Source organism: Procambarus clarkii, chromosome 29 (assembly GCF_040958095.1).
Source record: "Procambarus clarkii isolate CNS0578487 chromosome 29, FALCON_Pclarkii_2.0, whole genome shotgun sequence".
Lineage (NCBI taxonomy): Eukaryota > Metazoa > Arthropoda > Malacostraca > Decapoda > Cambaridae > Procambarus > Procambarus clarkii.
In genome coordinates this window covers 5,518,093-5,539,134 of record NC_091178.1, presented here as the reverse complement: position 1 = coordinate 5,539,134, position 21,042 = coordinate 5,518,093, and the positions used below count along the sequence as shown (strand labels likewise).

The 21,042-nt window shown below is 39.8% G+C and overlaps 1 protein-coding gene across 1 annotated transcript in view; it reads left to right on the top strand.

Moving 5' to 3' along the window:
* Window positions 1–18,762, top strand: part of LOC138369768 (uncharacterized) — a 22,305-nt gene extending 3,543 nt beyond the window's left edge. The window contains exons 3-8 of the mRNA XM_069333292.1: window positions 5,181–5,221; window positions 6,421–6,533; window positions 8,010–8,168; window positions 13,241–13,375; window positions 14,734–14,914; window positions 16,886–18,762. Of these exons, the coding sequence (XP_069189393.1) occupies window positions 5,181–5,221; window positions 6,421–6,533; window positions 8,010–8,168; window positions 13,241–13,375; window positions 14,734–14,914; window positions 16,886–17,025 (769 nt within the window). The 3' untranslated portion in view covers window positions 17,026–18,762. The remainder of the gene's footprint in view (window positions 1–5,180; window positions 5,222–6,420; window positions 6,534–8,009; window positions 8,169–13,240; window positions 13,376–14,733; window positions 14,915–16,885) is intronic.
* The last annotated feature ends 2,280 nt before the right edge of the window (window positions 18,763–21,042 follow it).

Sequence of the window (21,042 nt, the reverse complement as noted above, 5' to 3'; positions counted from 1 at the left end):
GAATGACTGTCCTTGTGTAAATCATTCATAAAGATTAAGAATATGATTATCTCTAATACTGCCCCCCCCCCTTTTGGGCGACACTGATAACATCCAGCTACTCCGAGGACTTCCTCTATTTTCTGTTTTAGGGACACCTTTATCTATTGGAGCACCTTCCATCTGTAACACTACACTATCGTACACTAGATTAGATTGTATCCTAGACGATACTGATTAATGCTAATATACACTGAGTAACACTTTGTAAAAATTGATAAAGGTAAAGTCTTAAGGATATTAGTTCTTGAACACTGGTTATTTATATTTGACGTAATATGAACTGACATATGGTAAACCACTGATGGCTACACCGGGGACCAATGGTACACTTCTAAGGAAAAGCTACACAGGGAACAAATTAATTACGCTGCCACCATCCTGCCTCTCCATTAGCTATATCAAGCAATGAGGCAAGAAACATCGCTTGACTTGCAGAGTCCTCTTTTTTTTAACTGTCATTAATTACGGGCTGGTTGTTAACAAAACTAAACATTGAGGAGTTTGAAAGGTTCCATTGGAGGGACATTGAAAGGTTCCAAAGGACACAGATGGAGAGTTTAACACGAGATTATTGAGAACAAAATATGCTATTCACCAACTATAAGTCCCTACTGGCAAATATTTAGAAATCTTACATGGACAGTATCAAAGATCACCCACATTACCTTCTATGTCCTGATCCACAACCTGGGAGAGTATCTCTTGAGCCCCGCTTGATGACTTGTGGCCCACACTGCCTCTTGTCCTCCAGCACTCTCTCTCCTATCATACAGGGGTATATATATATAAAATCTTATGTCATGCCCCGAATCAGGGGGAAGGCGTTTGCACTGTTGTGGGAAAGTCTAGTGAAGTCCTGTTCCCAGCTAGTTCAGCCTACACAGGAAAGTGTTTTTCACACCTATATAGTTTGTCAGCACATCAAGGCATCAGCTTCCCATGGTGTGTGAAAAACCACTCAAGATGTACCATTAAGTTGTTTGCCAAGACAATCAGGATTATTCATAAACAGGAACAAGCTGACTAGGGAGGAGCCAGAAAATATTTCAATTAACTCTAGCTGAATCTGAGGTCACAGGCTGACCTTACTAGGAGGTTCCCAGGAGGTTCCCAGGGCGAGTCATGGGTGTACTTTCTCTGCGCGTTACACTTCCTTTTCCTTATTTTGTGCACTCATCCTGTGCAGGACAAATAATATATTTGAATGCGAACTCTGTGGAGCTCCGGAAAGACCTCATCACATTGCAGAATTGAGCAGAAAGTGGCAGATGAAGTTCAATGTTGATAGTCCTAAACTTAGCAAATGACAGTTGCATCGTCTACCAAATAAATGATACATATACTAGAAAATAGCATTACGAAAGGAGACCGGATCATGATTAACAGACCTAGGCAGCAGTGTAACACAGCCAACACAATATTTGGATTTATGACCAGATAAGTCTGCCATAAATCCAAAAACATCGTCCTCCAAATATATGTGGCCTTGGTGAGGTGCACTTAGACTATGCCATCCAGTTCTATGATGCGTCCGGATGCTCCCGGACGCAGGTTCGAATCCTCGTCACGGCCCTTGTGGATTTGTCCATCCAGTTCTAGTCATCGTATTGCATAGTACACAATTATTTCCCCCCCTAAGATATTACACAGACTGACCCCCTCTGGTATCCAGCCTACATTCCATAAAGACGCAAAAACAAGGAGAGACATAACCGAGTGGGGGGGGGGGTAGAAATAGCCTAAGAAATACCCTCTATCCGTTTGAGATGTATTTTATTGTTTCAATAAACGTACTTGAACTTAAATTGAACATGACCGAGGTCTTCAGTGGATGAGGGTTCCACCCTTCTACCCGCTTAGGAAAGTAAAAATAACTCTTCTGACGCTGGTAATCTTGTGAATCTACTGTAATCTACTGAATCTGTAATATAATAATATACTGCACTGTATACACATACAGGTGCGCGACGCACCCACACACACAGGTGCGCGACGCATACACACACACAGGTGCGCCAAGCACACACACACACAGGTGCGCCAAGCACACGCACACACACACACAGGTGGGCGACGCACGCACACACACGGGTGCGCGACACACATGCTGGCAGTAATGTGGACACGTGGAATGCATTAAGCAGTGATGTGGTGGAGGCAGATTCCATTCACACTTTCACATGTAGATTTGATAGAGCCCAATAGGCTCCAGAATCTGTACACCAATTGATTGACAGGTGAGAGGCGGGACCAAAGAGCCAAAGCTCATCCCCCGCAAGCACAACTAGGTGAGTACACACAGGTGCACGACAAGCATCAAGAAACAATACCTGTAGGAGGTTAAATGTTCGGTTAGGCTTGAACAATTTAAGTCATAGGTGTATTTGTGTCCCAGAATATCAACCAAATACACTATAACAGGAAGTATTCTTGACCTGGAATAAGGCTTGATACGGGTGTCGTATGTTCAGTTCAGGTTATATAAAAAAAAACGGATCCTAGCCTTATTGCCCTTACAAGGAAAACCAATCAGGCCTCGTCAACTGGTATGTGGCAGTAGCAGTAGCCTCTGATTAGTTCTAATTATCTTAATTCCCGGGGACAAACTAGTTGTGCCCTAACGCATTCCACGCATAGTTTCAAAGATGAAGTGTTGTAAGTGGTCGAGTAAAGTTATCAGCATAGCTATTACTCTTCCCAGACAACTCACTTCAATGGACGTTGTCTGTTGTGCTCTCGTTGACAACGACAGATTAGAAACCTTGGTCGTTTAAAATGGTTTGAAAGCACTTTTCCCTGTAGACTGAGAACAGAGGCAGGTGCTTGTTTAGGTAAGTAGTCTAGGCCATAAGTCACTTTCTGTTTAGGACATATACATGGATAGTAACACTTCTGACTGGATGTCCATGAATTCCCGCATTAATCACCGTCCCTGTAGCACATGTGGACGTGACCCCCAGTCCAGCAGCCAGGTTCTCCCTCTGCAACACCTGCTATCAACGTTTAACCCGACGAACTTGCGGACGTAAACACTTTATGTGTGCGCCCGCTGGAAGTATTACCACCGTCCGTGCAACCTCTGCTCCACAGCCACAGAGACCCACTCCCTCTGTACCACATACACCTAAACCTTCAACAGCCACCTCACCGGATACCGAAGACGCATCGGAACAAGAGATCACAGTGGGAGCACCACCATCTCCACCCCAACGGGACAACACTTACAGCCCTGAGGACTTCTTACTCCAGGGCTCTCCTGCACCTTCTAATGCATCGCCATACCTACAAGAAGCAAGACGACGAAGAAGATGACATCCTAAGAAGGAAGACCCACGTCCGGTCACCTGCCCAGGAACAGAGTCCCTGCGCGACGTATGCCGACATCAAAAACTATCTCCTGGCATAAACAAAAACAAGACGATACTATCTCCTGGATAGTACCGTCTGTTACAACCCTTGAGACTTAGTACGGTTCTTTCCCAGCAGTGATTAATTATATTAAATCGGCCTTGCCAACAGGTGTCTAGGGGTAAAGGAATAAACCACTGCATAACTTGGGGAAACAATATATCTACGCTAAGGATGACAAACATAACAATTAAATGGTACAGGTAATAGCCAAAAATATTCTTTAGCATGCAATAATATAATACAAACTCCTTATTGAGCAATATCACCAGCACATGAACTATTTAATGGAATAAATGTACAATCATCTAACCAGAGAATTAACCGAGTATTAGCTAAAATAACAATAACCATGGACTTAAAATACATGACTCCTCCCGATCAACTCTGCCATGCCTCTGCCCAAGCGTCGGTTCCCAGGCCAGGCATCCTACCACAATATCAACTAAACAGCCACATAAACTATTGTGGAAATTCTACTAACAAAATGTAGTACTAATATTCAAATCATTATTAATCTTAAGAGTATTAAATACTGTTACATTGCTCAATATAATTTACTGGCAAACAATAACGAGAATTAATCAAGGTTGAACTATAAACACTCGCTTGACATCAAGTTCCCACACTGGCCACATCCAAATATGGTCAACCCCCCACACGGAGAAACCAACATGAAAATACTTGCACAAAAGCCTCATACAATATAATGCAACTCAGGCACACTACAGCATGCTACAATATATAACATACAATAATCTAATATCATCCAACTGGATATTATATTAATTATAGAACAAGGCAATAAAGTAATATAAGCATCAAGAGTAATGTTAGAATCCTAGTAAGATTCGTAACACCGTCCTCCTGGCCCTCCTGGATAGTACTGTCCTCCTGGCCCTCCTGGATAGTACCGTCCTCCTGGTCCTCCTGGATAGTACCGTCCTCCTGGCCCTCCTGGATAGTACCGTCCTCCTGGCCCTCCTGGATAGTACCATCCTTCTAGCCCTCCTGGATAGTAACCTTATCCAATCTAGTTTTTATTGACAATATTTATTTTTCTTTACTAGACATTTCTAAGCTATTATAAAACCAATAATTCGTAAAATTATGAATTTTAGGCATAAAACAATTCCTCTTATCCCGTGAGCTCTTAATTGAATAGGTGGTATTGTGTAACTTGTTATTATATAAGAGAGTTAGTTTATACCTACACTGAAGTCAATGGAATACAGATTTTGGGGAGGCTATATTATATAACGATTATATAAACTTTTCACACTCTTCAGCCAATTTTTGAGAGGGGGAAAAAATGTAGTTTTACAACCCATTATACCTGCTTCTGTATAAGCAATAATATTAATAAAGTACCACCGCACGGCTGTGGGTGCAGCCCGTCCTCCTGAGGTTTCTTAGCGCCAAGAGAACGGTCATGTAAAGTGACCGTAAAGTGACCTCCTAACCTACCATAGGACCCAAAACAGAAAACGGGACAGTACGTCACTTTGGCGAGCCGCTACCATTTTCCAGTACGACAATTTTTGGCCTTATGTAACGCATACGAGCGAAAAGCGACGTTCTTTGTAGGTCATGTTGATCACGACCGCCGCGTGAAGCTGATTATATTGACCATGAACGTTCATTATATGTATTATATCCTCATTATGCACAATACAATGATGGATGACAGCAATCATTGTAAATCATTGACATTTCGCCAATTCTTTCAGCAACTTCCACCTCTTTGCAAACCCGAAGCCTGCGAGTAGCGGTAAGTTTTCCTCTTATTCGTTATGAGAAATATCAATACACATTGTGATCACAATACCGGGATATATCTAGGATAAATCCTACAGCGCTGGGCGAGGATCGTATCAGCGTCCAGGGTAACCCCAGACGCTTGTCTTAACCTATGGACTACAACATGCTGGGGGTTACTCTTATGGGTTAATTCATATAATGTGGTGGTAGTTTAATGTAGTGAACGTCCCACTGTTGTTGTTGTTTTAGATTTAGCTACTCAGAACGAAGTGTCCATGTAGCACGGGCTATGGTGAGCCCGTAAAACGTCCCACTGTTCTGTGCAAAACATATAATACAGCAGGCCCTCCAGGGGCCAGATTCACGAAAGCACTTACGCAAGCACTTACGAACGTGTACATCTTTCCCCAATCTTTGACTAAGTGGGTCGTGACTGCTACCAGGGTTCTTCTCCTAGGCACACGTTACTTTTGTACAACTCAAGCGTCACAATTCAAGAGCACACTAGTAATAACAGTTACACAACCTGGGATCCACACGGATCCGCTAAGAACCTGGAGGCCGTACGAAACTTGGTGCCTCCAGTTTCGCATTTCATGGGTTAAGACGTACGTCGCGATTACCCAGGACACTGGTTCGATCTTCGTTCAGCTCCATAGTATTTCTCCTCTATATCTATATATTGATATGTCTATGTCTGTGGTGGAGGGAGACGAAAAGGGAAGAGAAGGGGACGAGTGACAGAGGGAGAAGGGGAATGGAGGCGGGAAATGGGAAATGGAAGAGGAAGGGGGAAGGGAAGGTAAGGGGGGTAAGAAACAGACCGATTTGGGCACCCCTTCTAGTGTATATATAGTCTATGAGAGCAGTCTCAATATAATTTACAGAAGACTTGAAAAGTTAGCTAGAGTAGGCTTCTGAGCATCACATGCAGGGGAAATTGTAAATTTTCAGTTAACCAAGTTCATGGATGAACATGATGAATCTTTTGATCAATGTTTCTAAACTATCCAAAGATTTCTTCAGCATTTTTACGTTGGGGGATAATTCATTAAGAGATGTTTCAAGCGTTAAATAAGCTAATATATTGTTTACCAAATGTGTTCACCTGGCCATGTCATCTTTTTATATTGCGAGTGCTTATTAATCTAGTAAAATTTTGATGGTGTGTTTATTTGAATGATGCAGTAAAGATATTGATATCAACAGAGTCAATGATAACGGTCAAGAAGTCTGCCAACGAGTGTCGTGTTGTGGGGTTGGAGACCATCGAGCAGTATAGAGCCTATCTCCACCACACAGAGAGTAATTGTATTAACATGGTAAGTCTCTTGTATTTGATTTTAATTTATTATACACACCCTTATACACACCCCGTGGACGGTAGTGGAAAATGTTACAGAAACATAATGGACACAGAACCCAAACCCCAAATTTCATTTATCTAAGCAAGTAATTGTTTTGTGAAGCTGCCCGAGTACATTAAACTGTGCAAAAAAAGTTTTTATGTACATATCAATAGTCTAATAAACCACTTGTGCTATAAAAACGTCCTACATTAGCAATTTACATCTGTGGTGATGTAGTTACATGCAAGAGTGGTAGCAGTTGTGGAAAGTTTACAGCCGTGTAAAACGCACTCATAAGAAGTAAACTCTTTTACCTGTTCAGTAACTTCATATTTTAGTGGTAATATTATTTATAACATTTCAGTGGTTTAGTGTGTAGTAATGTGCATATTACTAGACATATGCAGCACATATAATCTGTTGCGTTTTGAGGCGTTTACATGACTATGTCGGTTACTGTTAGTACAGCGTGTTGTCTTGATTTGCCACAACGTACAAAATACAAAGTGCTAAACCTATAGCACCAAACCTTTGTTAAACCTAAACCAAGTGCTAAAACGTACGAAGCCAAGCAACCCACCAAACCCAACATTGAATGCATTGACTTTTTACCTCATGAGCGTTACTAATCATGATTCTCAGGTCTTTCTCGCATGCAGATTTAGCAATTTCGAAATTGTCCTACTTATATCCAGTAACTTATTTCCTAGGCTCAAAGCCCTATATTTTTCAGCACTAAACATTATCTGATAATATTTCGTAAATTTTATAAGCCTATCTAGATCGCCATGTAGGGATTTTCAATCTTCTGATTTTATTTCCCTCCCTATTTTTTGCATTGTCTGCAAATTTCAAAAGGTTCTGGTCAATCCTGTCTAAATTTACAGGATTTACATATAAATATTAAATCAGATTTGACGTCATTTTGAAAATCATGCCCTTGTAGAACACCCCTTCAAAAGTTAATACCTTGTGGCTTTAACTTTCTAACGAATTTTTTCCTTGAGACATTATCAAAGGTTTTGATGAAATCAAGATATTAAATGCTGAAATCCTTCCCACCATCAGCTGAAATATACCAGAAAAGAATGAGCAAAATTATTAAACACGAGCAACCCTATATAAGTGAAACCACGTTCGAATCTTTATCAATCTAACTTTTTCAAAATATAAACAAATGGCTTTTGCGTAGTAATATTCCTGCAATTATGTTAATCTAATTGGCTTGTAGTTCAACGCAAGTGATCTATCTCATTTCTTAAAATTCCGCACAACATTTGCAACCCTCCACAACTCTGGTACTTTATTCGACTCCTGTGATTTATTAATGAATTCAAGACATGGGCACCTAAGCTATTTACGTTCTTTGAGGACCCTGAAAACACTTCGTCTGGTTCTGGGGACTTGTCCAGCTTTAATTGTTATACTTTTGCGTCATTTGCGTCACAGGTACAGTTTGGAGGCAAGCCGCCCGCTCCCGGTGACGGAGCCAAGTTTGTGTGTCTGGACAAGAGGTTCAACATTAAGCCCGGCAACTGTATCGTCTTCTCCTTCGGTGTCAATAACGAATGGTCCTTTGAGGATGATTTTGCCAAATATGGCTGCAAGGTGAGAGACGATGATGAGTAATGTATCCAACTATTGATACACAAGCCCACAAGGTTATCTGTAAGGTTCAAGTGTGTTTATTGAGACAAGAACAAAAATACATCTCAAAGGGATAGAGTAGCTTAGGCTATTTCTACCCCTCGCTGTAAGGTTAGGCATGATGGACTAGAGGCGGTACTTTGTTACAAACCAGCATGAGGCAACTTCACCCGACCTCACTATCCAGCTGAACTCCTGCCCCGACACTTCCATCCCTTCCCACATTAGGAAATGGGTTTTATTGCATCAGCTTGCAATAGATAACTAGTCACAAAGCACAAGACGAAATCGACAGAATCACAAAATTGAAATAAACTGGTGTATCCAAAGTAAAAAAATGACAAACTTCGTATAACTAATAATAAAATATTTTTTGTTTAAGCAAAAGTACATACATACAAGAAGATTTTAATATTCATCGATGGACAAGAACTATGCTTATAGCCACTAATACGCAGAGAATATTCCACAAAAACTATTCACGATCTCCTACATCGATTTACGCGTCTCACCGGCATCCAGTTTACTACAAGTAAAATTTGACGAAAACTTGAGAAAACTAACACAAGTTACCCCAAAACATATGGCACACAAATCAACTATGTAGACTAAGATACTCAATAAACATGCACGAAGAATCACTTACACAAACCTCTCATACTCCCACTCATCATAGATCTTCAACACACTTAAAAGACTTCTCTATCAGTAAAAGCCTTTATCAAATAAAATTTACAATCACTTAATACATACTGGAAAAACTGCAGCAGAAAAACAAATAAACAAAGTAACTATACACCATGAACACCACAATACTTCTCAATGATATACTCAAAGACTCTGAAACACACACAATCTTTTTAACACAATACACGACCCATCTCCACAATCCAAATACACAAAAAATGCCTCCACCTGGACATGTGGACCTAACAACTTTTTTTTTGTATAATTGAGAATGGATATGACAATGACAAGTGTACCGTTATGTGTGTATCACGCACCACTGTGTGCACGGTGAAGGTGATGCCCAGTACCAAAAAGCACGTTTTTTTCCCAAACAGACCACTCAAAGTTAAGCCTTTGATCCTTCAAATAAAAAAAAAAAAAATTTTCTTCACAAACTGTTCTTTAACCTACTTTCATTTAACACATCATCCCTCTGAAATAATCTTTTCTTTGTTTACTTGCTTGCTTGCTTGCTTAGCCAGTGGTTCCAAGTCAGATCCGTGTCTACCGCTAGGCGGAGGTACAAATGTATCTGACAGAATACGTTAAGTCGCTAGTACATACCAGGCATCTACGTACTGGTGCTACAAACTTATTACCTTTCGTCTACTGCTAAGAGCACGGTTGACCCAGACAGGGTTTACCAAAGTTGCTAGTTCATGCTATTGCCAAGTTGAGTAACTTTTCCCAACAGGTGTGTACCTGAGTTTACATTAGCGAACTTAGGTACACACAGCAATGTACTGCTACCCTATATATGCACCTTAAATTGTTTATGCCCAGCATCCACTGCTAGTGGAGTTCTTCTCGAGTGAGACGTCTTGAGCAAAGGCTTGTGTGGCGGTTCTCGTCATATCTGTTTCTGCAGTTCTGCTAGAAGGTGTTAAGAGTAATGTGGTTAAGATGGGATGAGGTGTGGAGTAATCCTAGCAGGCAGTATGTGCTTTTTAATTAGTGAATATTTATTTTGTATTTTTTATTTATTTTATATTTTTTTGTTACTTCATATAGTGGCCGGTATGTAAATTCAGTCTGCCAGGTTTTACTTTAACACACAGTTGGGGTTTTGTGGTGAATGTGCACAGCTTATCCCACATTGGTGGAGATAAATAAGCCATAAACATTTACTATTAATTTCAATTAAATTATACCACATATGGTGGATTAGACTACAGTGTAAGGTTAATACTACATTCTACTGTATTGTAAACCACGGGGTTAGTAAAAAGTTATGGGTTCTCATCTGGGAGGTTGATGTGGCCTGATTGTGCAGTGTGAGCTGTTCCAACATCTGTGTTAGGTGGGCCACATGTGGTCTAAGTGCTGGGCCATGTAATGGCGTCTGTAGGGGCAGCTAGATCATGCATGTAAGCATCACAGTTCTTGCAAGTAGTCAGGTCAACTAGCATCTCCAGATCACAAGTTTACCTGTAAAAGAATGGGCTATAACAATAGCTCCATAAACATATATAATACAGGTGTGACATGTAATAAATGGGGATTATGAAACGAGAAGGCCAGGCTTACCCTAGCTTGGGGGGTCCATCTAATTACCTGAAGTTACCCAAAGCCACTCAAAGCTAACTAAACTAACTAAAAACCACTCAAAGCGGCTTAACCATATCAGCAAATACTACACAATGAATAAGAGCTCTAACATCACTTGTATACTGTAGAGATATAATTAGCACTTCCTGTTGTTAACGTAAGGTTGTTGTGGCAATTCTCGGTTGGTAGACTCATAATTTGGAGTCTATGACGAGGTGTGCTTGTCGCGATTCTCTACAAGAAGCATTCTTGAGTCTTGTTTTTGTACACAACGACTGGCCGCCTCCCTCCCTCAGGCGTCTCTCGTTCCAATATTTCTTGGTTCCTACTGTCTTAGAGAGGCAAGCTTCAGTTTTATAGTATATCTGCTGATTATATCCAGTCCTAGTGAATACTTTTTTATTAAGTTTAAACACTAGACTGTTTAAATAATATGTGATGTCTAAATATGTTTGTTGTTATGATGACATCATGGACCCATTCTCTTGAAAGATTGTTAATGGCTAACTATAGAAAATTAACTATAGGTGAGCGATTGTTACAATGGATATTGTGAAGCACTGGATGGGGTACCCGGTGATGCCTGGGTCCACCCCAAAAGGTTTTGTCATTTAGGCATTACAACATGCAGATATGCATGTTGTAATGCATATCTGCCATTACAACATGCATTTTGCATGTCAATATCTGAATACTGTAATATTATATTATGAAACTATGTAAGAGGGGCCTCGTAGCCTGGTGGATAGCGCGCAGGACTCGTAATTCTGTGGCGCGGGTTCGATTCCCGCACGAGGCAGAAACAAATGGGCAAAGTTTCTTTCACCCTGAATGCCCCTGTTACCTAGCAGTAAATAGGTACCTGGGAGTTAGTCAGCTGTCACGGGCTGCTTCCTGGGGGTGGAGGCCTGGTCGAGGACCGGGCCACGGGGACACTAAAAGCCCCGAAATCATCTCAAGATAACCTCGGCTCCAAACCTCATAATAAGGGTTCAGAACGGAGACTCCAACCCACATATGGCAGTCTGTTAACACACAACAGTCACCCTGCAAAGTTCAATAAGGCTAGCCTCAAGCCTCTGGAATCCAGCCTTTTTTTATAAAATAATTTATTAAAATAGGTAATTTTTTATATAAATTTAGTAAAATGATAAAAAGGAATAACTTTTTTGTTTTCCTTCATTCTTTAAAGTGTAGAGTTTGACGTTTCCATATTATACACTTATATACCTTTAAGTTTAATACACTATTTGCAAGTAGGGACATTACACTTGACTATCTGATCTTTCGGCATGATACACTAGTTAACTTTAGATTGATTTATTATTAACGAGTGTTTTGAGATTAATAACTAATCAAATATGTGTAGGCGTGATTTAATTCTAAATATGTGTAGGCGTATGTTTATTTTTGAGATCCTGTGGTCAATTTGTTAAATTTATAAGCCACAGGTATGAGTTTATTTACCTGAGAGCCATTAACACTAGTAGCCTCGTTGAGGACAAGCCGGGGGCTTGTCGAAGGTCCCCCCCCCCATTTGCATTTTTTTTCCAGCTCTCCTTTAAAAATTAGCAGAGTTTTGGCGTTTACGGCTTTGGCGGGTAGGCCTGATCGTATCATTCACCTCTACTTGGTCCTCTCAATAGGAACCGGTGCCCTAAATGAACGAACACCCCCTCCAGTCTGTCTGAAGTACTCCCAGGCTTTGTTAACTATAGTTTTTTGTTGCCTACGTCAGGTAACTCACTTGTAGGATGGTTGTCTTCCCTGTCCTCGCCTGCTGTCGTCCTGTAGGTCAGTGACGCGTCTGGCGTCTTCTGCCTCCCTCCTGGAGAGCATTCAAAATTTGACGCCTTGCTATTGGCTACCAAATTGACGTCATACGTTATCTCGTGTCTGATTGGGTGCAGCATGGCGCCCTAACTCCAACGCCCCCCAACGATCAGATTCTCGCCTCACATCATGGAGTCATCACTTTCCTACGAGAACACTGTTAAAGCTAAGACGTACACGAATTGTACTACTAAATTTTGAATATGGAATACAAAAATGCTTGAACATGCCTAGGTATAGAATATCACATATATGTACTATATCGGGCCTAAGATAATGTATATTAGGCCTTGGACAGGTTAGGCTCTTGAATTACTTTTCCACTTTTTTAGTATGCATTTGAGCTAATTCATGCTATAATACGTGAACTTTTGGGGATTCAACATTCTATTTTTGAACGATTGACCAAATAATTACTATACAAAATAGGAGGATGGGCTGGAATTTTCTATATGAAATGCCTTATCATCTTTCAGCCCCCCATAGCGCTGAGTTTGGGGTTCTTACACACATTTTTATATACCAAAATACATAAGCGTTCGGTGTATAGCCTTGACAAAATTATACAAGAATGTGTCGCGCCATAGGATAAGGGAGTACGATATATTGGCTTCATCCTTTGTTAACCCTGACATACTTGGCTGACAAGTGTAAAAAACTGTTAACTAAACCATTAGTATGACATGCTTACACCGTTTTTAAATATACCATGATGGGGGTGAGCAATATCTATATTTAAGCTCGTTGGATGGGCAGGTGAACATACATGCCTCGGATATTAGTTCAAATTCTTGAGTTAATATAGTTGCATATAAATAAATTGAAATTTATTTGGTCGATTGGTTAAGCTTCCATTTTTAGGTTAACATGTTAACCTCCCATTTTTGGGCTAACTGTTTTAAACACCATCTTTGGGTTGACAGGTGTACGCATTCGACCCCACCATGGGTAAGGAGGATCACCAACGGTCCGCCAACGTTCGCTTCCAGGCCGTGGGCATCGCTAACTACAAGGGCACCAAGAAGATTGGTATGGATAACAGCTGGGCCATGAGAAGGGTGAGTTGCCTTATTAAGAAGTCGAAAATGTGCAATAAAGAAGATAAGGCATTTTTCACTTTTTTTTTAAAACAACTCATCCTTGTGTTTAGATAGTACTTACAGTAACGATGGGACCATCGTTACATATATAGTGACGTAATGAGCAAATAGAAAGTAGAATTTGGTACTATTGGATTTGAACAAACCGGAGAAGGTTTTAGATTTATGTTGCTGATAAATCCTAATCTATGGCCACCGCTCCTGTGCAAGGTAAGTTCACTACGGGCTCACTATAGCCCGTGCTACTTGCTCCGCTCCTGTGCCAGGTAAGTTACGGGCTCACCATAGCCCGTGCTACTTGGAACTTGTTCCGAGTAGCTGAATCTATAACAACAACAATCCTAACCAACCCCTAACCATCTTAGGTCTGATACACGCTATCTGAGGCCTAATATTAGTACATATATGTGCTATACTAGGCCCTAGGAATAATTAACTGTTTTTTAACTTCATTTTTTTCGGACTCAAAAAAGTGAATAGTACTAAATTATACTATGTAATTGTCTATAATGTCAATATATGTACGAAGATCCACTTAGTTACAAAACGTACTATCTAAACAGGATGCGTTTTTAATATAAATTTAAATATATTAACTTACTCTAATGGAAAATTTATTACAAAATTTTTTATAATTTTGAGGTTACAAACATCAGAATATTTTTTTTGTTAAATAACTATTTCAGAATAAGTTATTACCGCTTTGAAAGGTATTTAGAGATTTTTCTTGCAAACTTTCTTACAAAATTATGACATTTGGCAAAAGAAACAATAAACATATAACATTTTGAACAAAAAAAAAGGATTTTACTGTGATAAAATTATATGATAAATGTTGTTAATGGGAAAATAACACAAATAAATTATGTTGTGGAAGATATAGAAGTTGGTCTGTGTTTGTGATGGTTGTTGAGTCGTGACTTGGTCGCTGTGGCGCCGTGTCTCACCCTGCCATCCTCAGCTTGGTCGCTGTAGCGCCGTGTCTCACCCTGCCATCCTCAGCTTGGTCGCTGTGGCGCCGTGTCTCACCCTGCCTTCCTCAGCTTGGTCGCTGTGGCGCCGTGTCTCACCCTGCCATCCTCAGCTTGGTCGCTGTGGCGCCGTGTCTCACCCTGCCATCCTCAGTTTGGTCGCTGTGGCGCCGTGTCTCACCCTGCCACCCTCAGCTTGGTCGCTGTGGCGGCATGTCTCACCCTGCCATCCTCCTCCCACCACTACATACTAACATATTTGCTGCCACGAAATATCGTCGACTATTGCCACGAAATCATTCAGAAAGACTATTGAATGATTCACCATCTCTTAACTTTCCTCAGGTGGATCGCTTCGAGAACTTGGTGAACCAGCTGGGACTCGCGGGTCAGGTGATCGACTACGTGAAGCTGGACGTGGAGCTGTCGGAGGTGGACTTCCTGCAGGATATGCTCCTTAACTCTCCACACGTCCTCAGGAACATCAAGCAGATCGCTATGGAAGTTCATGATGACTTTTTCAAAGGTTAGATTTTTTGTGAATAAAAATAATAATAATAGTTTGAAGTAAATTTCTATTGTGGATCCAGTATAATTATGGATTAAAGGCATCATATAAATTTCAAGTGTAAATATATTGATTCATTTACTTTGTCCACAAAAAACGTTTTCATGCAATAATCTTATATTTTTGTATTTATATATTTATATTTATTCACATACACACACAATATATATATATATATATATATATATATATATATATATATATATATATATATATATATATATATATATATATATATAACCTCAAACACTATGACCCCCTCAGGATTTGAAGCCAGATCAGCGAGGGTCTCCCCCATGAACAGCACTGGTACTCTGACCACTGCATCAGTGGCCAGATAAATTTAGATTTATATTTTTCATTTGGCTTTACAAGAATTGTTCCCCCAGAATGAACGTACATCAGTGACATAGTCTCTGTCTTTAACATATATTCTCATTGCCAGTATTACTAGACCCGACTCTCATGTAATCCAACATTTACTACAACCTACCATGAACAGCCGCGGTAGCTGACGGGCGCATGATCAAGGTCACGACCTTGAGACCTCAGACAAACTGCAACTATAATAATCTTGTTTTCTCTCCTTTTAAAGGCTTTGGCGTTTAGTTCCCTTTATCTGCTCCATTTGTTCTGACACTAATCTTGTTGCAAACCTCTGTATTTTTTTGGTGTTGGCTTTGTGTTTCACAAGGCGAGGATCCCAGACCGGTGCTGCATACTGAAGTGATGATCTAACATAGGCTGCATAGATTATCTTGAAAGAGTCCTTATTTAGGTTTTTAAATTATGTTCTAATGTTTCCAGTGTTCCATATGCTGCTGATGTTATCCTGTTTGTTTGTGCCTCTAGTCTTAGTGATGAAGTTATATCCACTCCCAAATCATTCTGTCTCTTCATTTCATGAATTTGTCTTCCCTTTATAGTTTAGTTTATCTTACACTTGTTGGGATTGAACTCTTGTCAGCCATTTGTCTGACCACTCCTGGAGTTTGTCAAGGTCTTCCTGTAAATTTTTATATTCTTCTCGTTTTTACATTCCTCATTATTGTGTTGTCTGTAAACATCGACATGTACGAGCTCACTCCCTCAGGTAAGTCATTCGCAAAATTAAGAACAGCAGCCATTCTTAAACCGAACCTTGGGGGACCCCACCTGTCACATTTCTGCACCACGACACCACCTGTCAGACCGTCTTGTCCTTCACTACTCGCTTACCCAGTCTTGCCAGCTTCTTTATCTATCTTGTACACCAGCATTTTAAGAGGAACCCTTATCAGTTATTTTTTTTTATCTAGGAAGATACAATCTATCCAGTCTTCTTGTTCCTATTGTATTTTAGTAACCTTGTCATAGAACTCGATCAAGTATATCAATAATGACTCTTCCCTTCAAAATCCATACATCCCTCTCACTGGAACGTTCATCCCCTCTAAGTGCTCCATTATTCTCATCACAATTACATTCTCCATTATTATACATGAAATACTCGTCATTGAGACTGGTGGATAATTTAGTGTCTCCTGTCAGTCCTCTTTTTTGGAATATTAGGACTGTGCTTTTTCCAGAATTCTGAGAGATCTATCTGGAGTGTTTTATTACAAATTTTAGTTCTTGGATGACAGTACATGTGCAGCAATGGTAATATAAGTCTGGTTCTATTTACTTAGTAGAATTTTGTTCAACCAGACTGTTTTCACCTTATCTATAGTGCTGACCTTTCATCACCAACCTTGAACTCTCTTGAGTTTCTCACACGTCTTATTATTATTTTATATGACAATTCACATCCCCTCGACCTGATCACATTCTCTCTTACTGCTGTTTATGCCCTTGTCTGCCTAATTTGTTATAAATATTTAGTTTTCTTAGTTATAATAAGATTTTTAGTAATACAAACACAATTGCTTTAATATTAATATTAAACAGGTGACCTGAGCCAGACGAGCAGACAACAGGTGTTCTGGCCCTACTTCATGCTGCTCAAGTGTCAAGACTTCCGACTGGTCCATTCCCGAAGTAATCATGGACGGTGGCAAGAGGTGGTGTGGGGCCGGGAGGTCGACTAATAGCCCCCGTCCTCCAGCGCGAGGTGGTGGGGGGCCCGGGAGGTCGACTGGTAGCCCGGCCCGTCCTCCACGGAGAAGTGGCGTGGGCCTGGGAGGTCAACTGGTAGCCACTGTCCTCCATGGGGACGTAGCGTTCGTGGGCCCAAGAGGTCTAATGGTAGCCGCCTTCCTCCATGGGGAGGTGGTGTGGGCCCAGAAGGTCGACTGGTAGCCCCAGCCCTCCATGGGAGGTGGTGTGGGCCCCGGAGGTCTACTGGTAGCCTCCTACTGTCCTGCCCATATGACTACTGAACTATTACATCTAATTTTGAGTGTTAAAATGTCAAAGTGCCTTAGAAAGAAGCACCAGTGACAGGAGATGAAAGCTTAATTGTTGTTTGGGAGTGAATGCACATTTCTTTGCAGAGTTATTGAGGCTTTTTTTTAGCATACTGTATATAGTCATATCATTGATTTTTAAGATGTTTGTCAATTGTTTACAATAATTTTGTATTCCACACTATTAATCATTAAGGTACGAATTCAGATTGAAGATATATTTACTTATTTATTTATAGACAAGAATAATCCATTAGATTTTTGCGATTACATAACACTGGTGTTCTTACATTCTTGCAAACCCACTAACACGCATTGCGTTTCCCGCAGGTCTTTAATCTAACTAATAAGGCAAGATTATTAATAGGTACAATGAAGAAAAATTTGAGTTCAACATAATAACTACAATATCAATTAATGTAAATTATTACACTGGTGAAGTTGCATGTCTTAAGTACAAGTAATAATATTGGGGATTAGTGGGTAGCACAAGATAAGTGCGAGTTTGAAGTACAAGGTAAGAAACTATGATGATGCAATTACGTACTTTTTTGTTATACTTTTGAATAAGGCATAAGTTGGATAATTTTTTAATTCATTAGAGAGCGAGTTCCATAGAGTACCTTTATTTGCATTGAGTGTTGTTTGCACAGATTTAGTCTGATGCTAGGAATATCAGAGATATTTATTTCCAGAGATCAGCTCAAGCTTCGTCTTGAGGCAGAGCTTAATGCCTTAAGCCATATTGATACTTTGTCCACAGAGCATTCTCTCTCTCAAGTCATATACACTGATGGTTCCCTACACCGACCCACGGGTGCAGCTGGAAGTGCAGTTGCCCTGACAATGGGCGACGGCTTATATTTTGAGTGTGGAGTCCGTATAAACAACTGTGCCTCTACCCTTCAGACCGAACTATTTGCCTTGCTCCTTGCACTGAAATGTGTACAAGTCTCCAAATTTGATACATTAATTGTAAGTGACTCTTTATCATCCTTAATTGCTCTCAACTCTTTAAGACATTACTGTAACATGCTCGTGTTTGAAACTAGACACAAATACAACAAAATTTTTAATGATGGTAACAGAGTCCATTTCATGTGGTCTCCATCTCATGTTGGCCTCCGAATGCATGATAGAGCTGATGACTTAGCCAATCAATCTGCCTTGAAAGGAAAAATTAAGTATAACTTTGGATTGTCAATAAGCAGTCTGAGAGCAATAGTACACCAAAAAGTTCAACAAAATCTTGTAGATCTGAGCCAAAGCGAAATCGACACCAGTAATTCCATCTATCGTCATCCTATCATGCAAGAGGAGCCACACATCTATGGATCATCCAATAAAATCAGCAGACTTCTAGATTGAGTATAACAACAATGTAATGTAATTTTAATAATAAGTGTAATACATTCTACAGTTATCTTTTTTCTTTATCTTTATCTTTTTATCTATTTCTATTTCTTCACCTCGAACGAAGATGACTTGGAGAAATCCTCTTCCAATTAAACCAACATACTAGAGCACTAGTCAGAGGGATAGAAGCCCTAAACAAGAAAATAATAAATACAGAATATGCAGTCATATTCAATGAAACATATATAAATGAAAACCTGCTACCAGTATAATATATATATATATATCGTACCTAGTAGCCAGAACGCACTTTTTGGCCTACTATGCAAGGCCTGATTTGCCTAATAGGCCGAGTGATTTTCTTTATTTTCAAAAAAAAAATTCCAATTAGTTTACTGGAATTATTATTATTATATTATATTAGGAACATAATTTATTGACTTAGTTGTGTTAGTTCAGGTTAGGTTAAGATAGGTTAGGTTAGGTTAGGTAGAGTTGGTTAGGTTCGGTCATATATCTACGTTAATTTGATCTCAAATTTAATAAATTTACTTACACATAATGAAATGGACAGATTTCTAATTGCATAAGAAAAAAATAGAAAAATATATATAATAAGGAAAACTTGGCCTATTAGGCAAATCGGGCCTTGCATAGTAGACCGAGTACGACGTTCTGGCTACTAGGTACAACATATATATATATATATATATATATATATATATATATATATATATATATATATATATATATATATATATATATATATATATATATATATGTTGCCCATCAACATATGGGCAACATATTTGCCCATCAGCCCGCCGGCACTCTGATGGCAATCTTGGGCATAGTATTTTATCAAATGCCTGCGGACCATTCAGGCTTGTTTGCATATATATATATATATATATATATATATATATATATATATATATATATATATATATATATATATATATATATATATATATATATATATGTGTGTTTGTGTGTACTCACCTAGTTGTACTCACCTAGTTGTGTGTGTGTGTATGTGTGTGTGTGTATGTGTGTGTGTGTATTGTACAGAATATAAAATATACAGTACACTGTATATATTGTACAGTACTGCCTCCTCTCTTTAAATCCCAACACACGCTAAACATTCACTCCCTTCACACATTCTCTTGTCCTATTTACATGTACAAAACCCTTGTTAAATGTTAATGTTAATCCTTATCTGAAACTCTTCCTTGATAGATGTAACTGAACCCATGAACACCACACCAGTATAGATAGTTTAGTGCATTTATTATGCACCCCATACCCATCCTGTAGGCGGTAGTGGAAAGGGTTACAGAGGCACATAATGGGCTCAGGGACTGAACCCCACAATTCATTTAGCTAAGCAAGTTACAATCTTGATGAGCTAGTTACAAAATTCAATGCACATAGTCACAACATCAGTGGGTTCGAGATCGACCACAAGTACAGTTTCTAAATTAAGCAACTGACATATGTGGAGAGCTAGTGTCACAATTGATATGGTTGTCCTGCACACCGCCCCCCATCCAGTGGGCAGCGGTGGATAGGTTACAATCACTTAGTTACTACCTACAGTTAGCAAACTGGGGATTTTTGGCTAAAATTTCTGGTAGTAGATCATATAAATGAAATATTTACACACATCTGGAGCATCTGTTATTGAATTATCTCTGAATTCACGTATCTTTACGCACTCCATCACATAGTGACGGAGGGTGGTTATCTTGAGATGGCCCGGTCCTCGACCAGGCCTCCACCCCCAGGAAGCAGCCCGTAGCAGCTGTCTAACTCCCAGGTACCTATTTACTACTAGGTAACAGGGCCGGGTGAAAGAAACATTTTGCCCATTTGTTTCTGCCTCCACCGGGGATCGAACCCGGAACGTCAGGACTACGAATCCGAAATGCTGTCCACCCAGCTGTTAGACGCCCCGCTGCGAATGTGCGAATACTTTTGTTGACACAGTTTACATTTGGTCAAGTCTACATCAGCAGGTAATGAAAATTCCCAGAGATACTTGTAACCGAATCTAAGCCGAGAAGTAGTAACATCTAGAAGTCTGCTGATTTTATTGGATGATCCATAGATGTGTGGCTCCTCTTATATGATAGTATGATGATAGATGGAATTACTGGTGTCAATTTCACTTTGCCTCAGATCTACAAGATTTTGTTGAAGTTCTCGGTGTACTGCTGCTCTCAGATTGCTCATTGACAATCCAAAGTTATACTTAATTTCTCCTTTCAAGGCAGATTCTTTGGCTAACTCATCAGCTCTATCATGCATTCGGAGGCCAACATGAGATGGAGACCACAT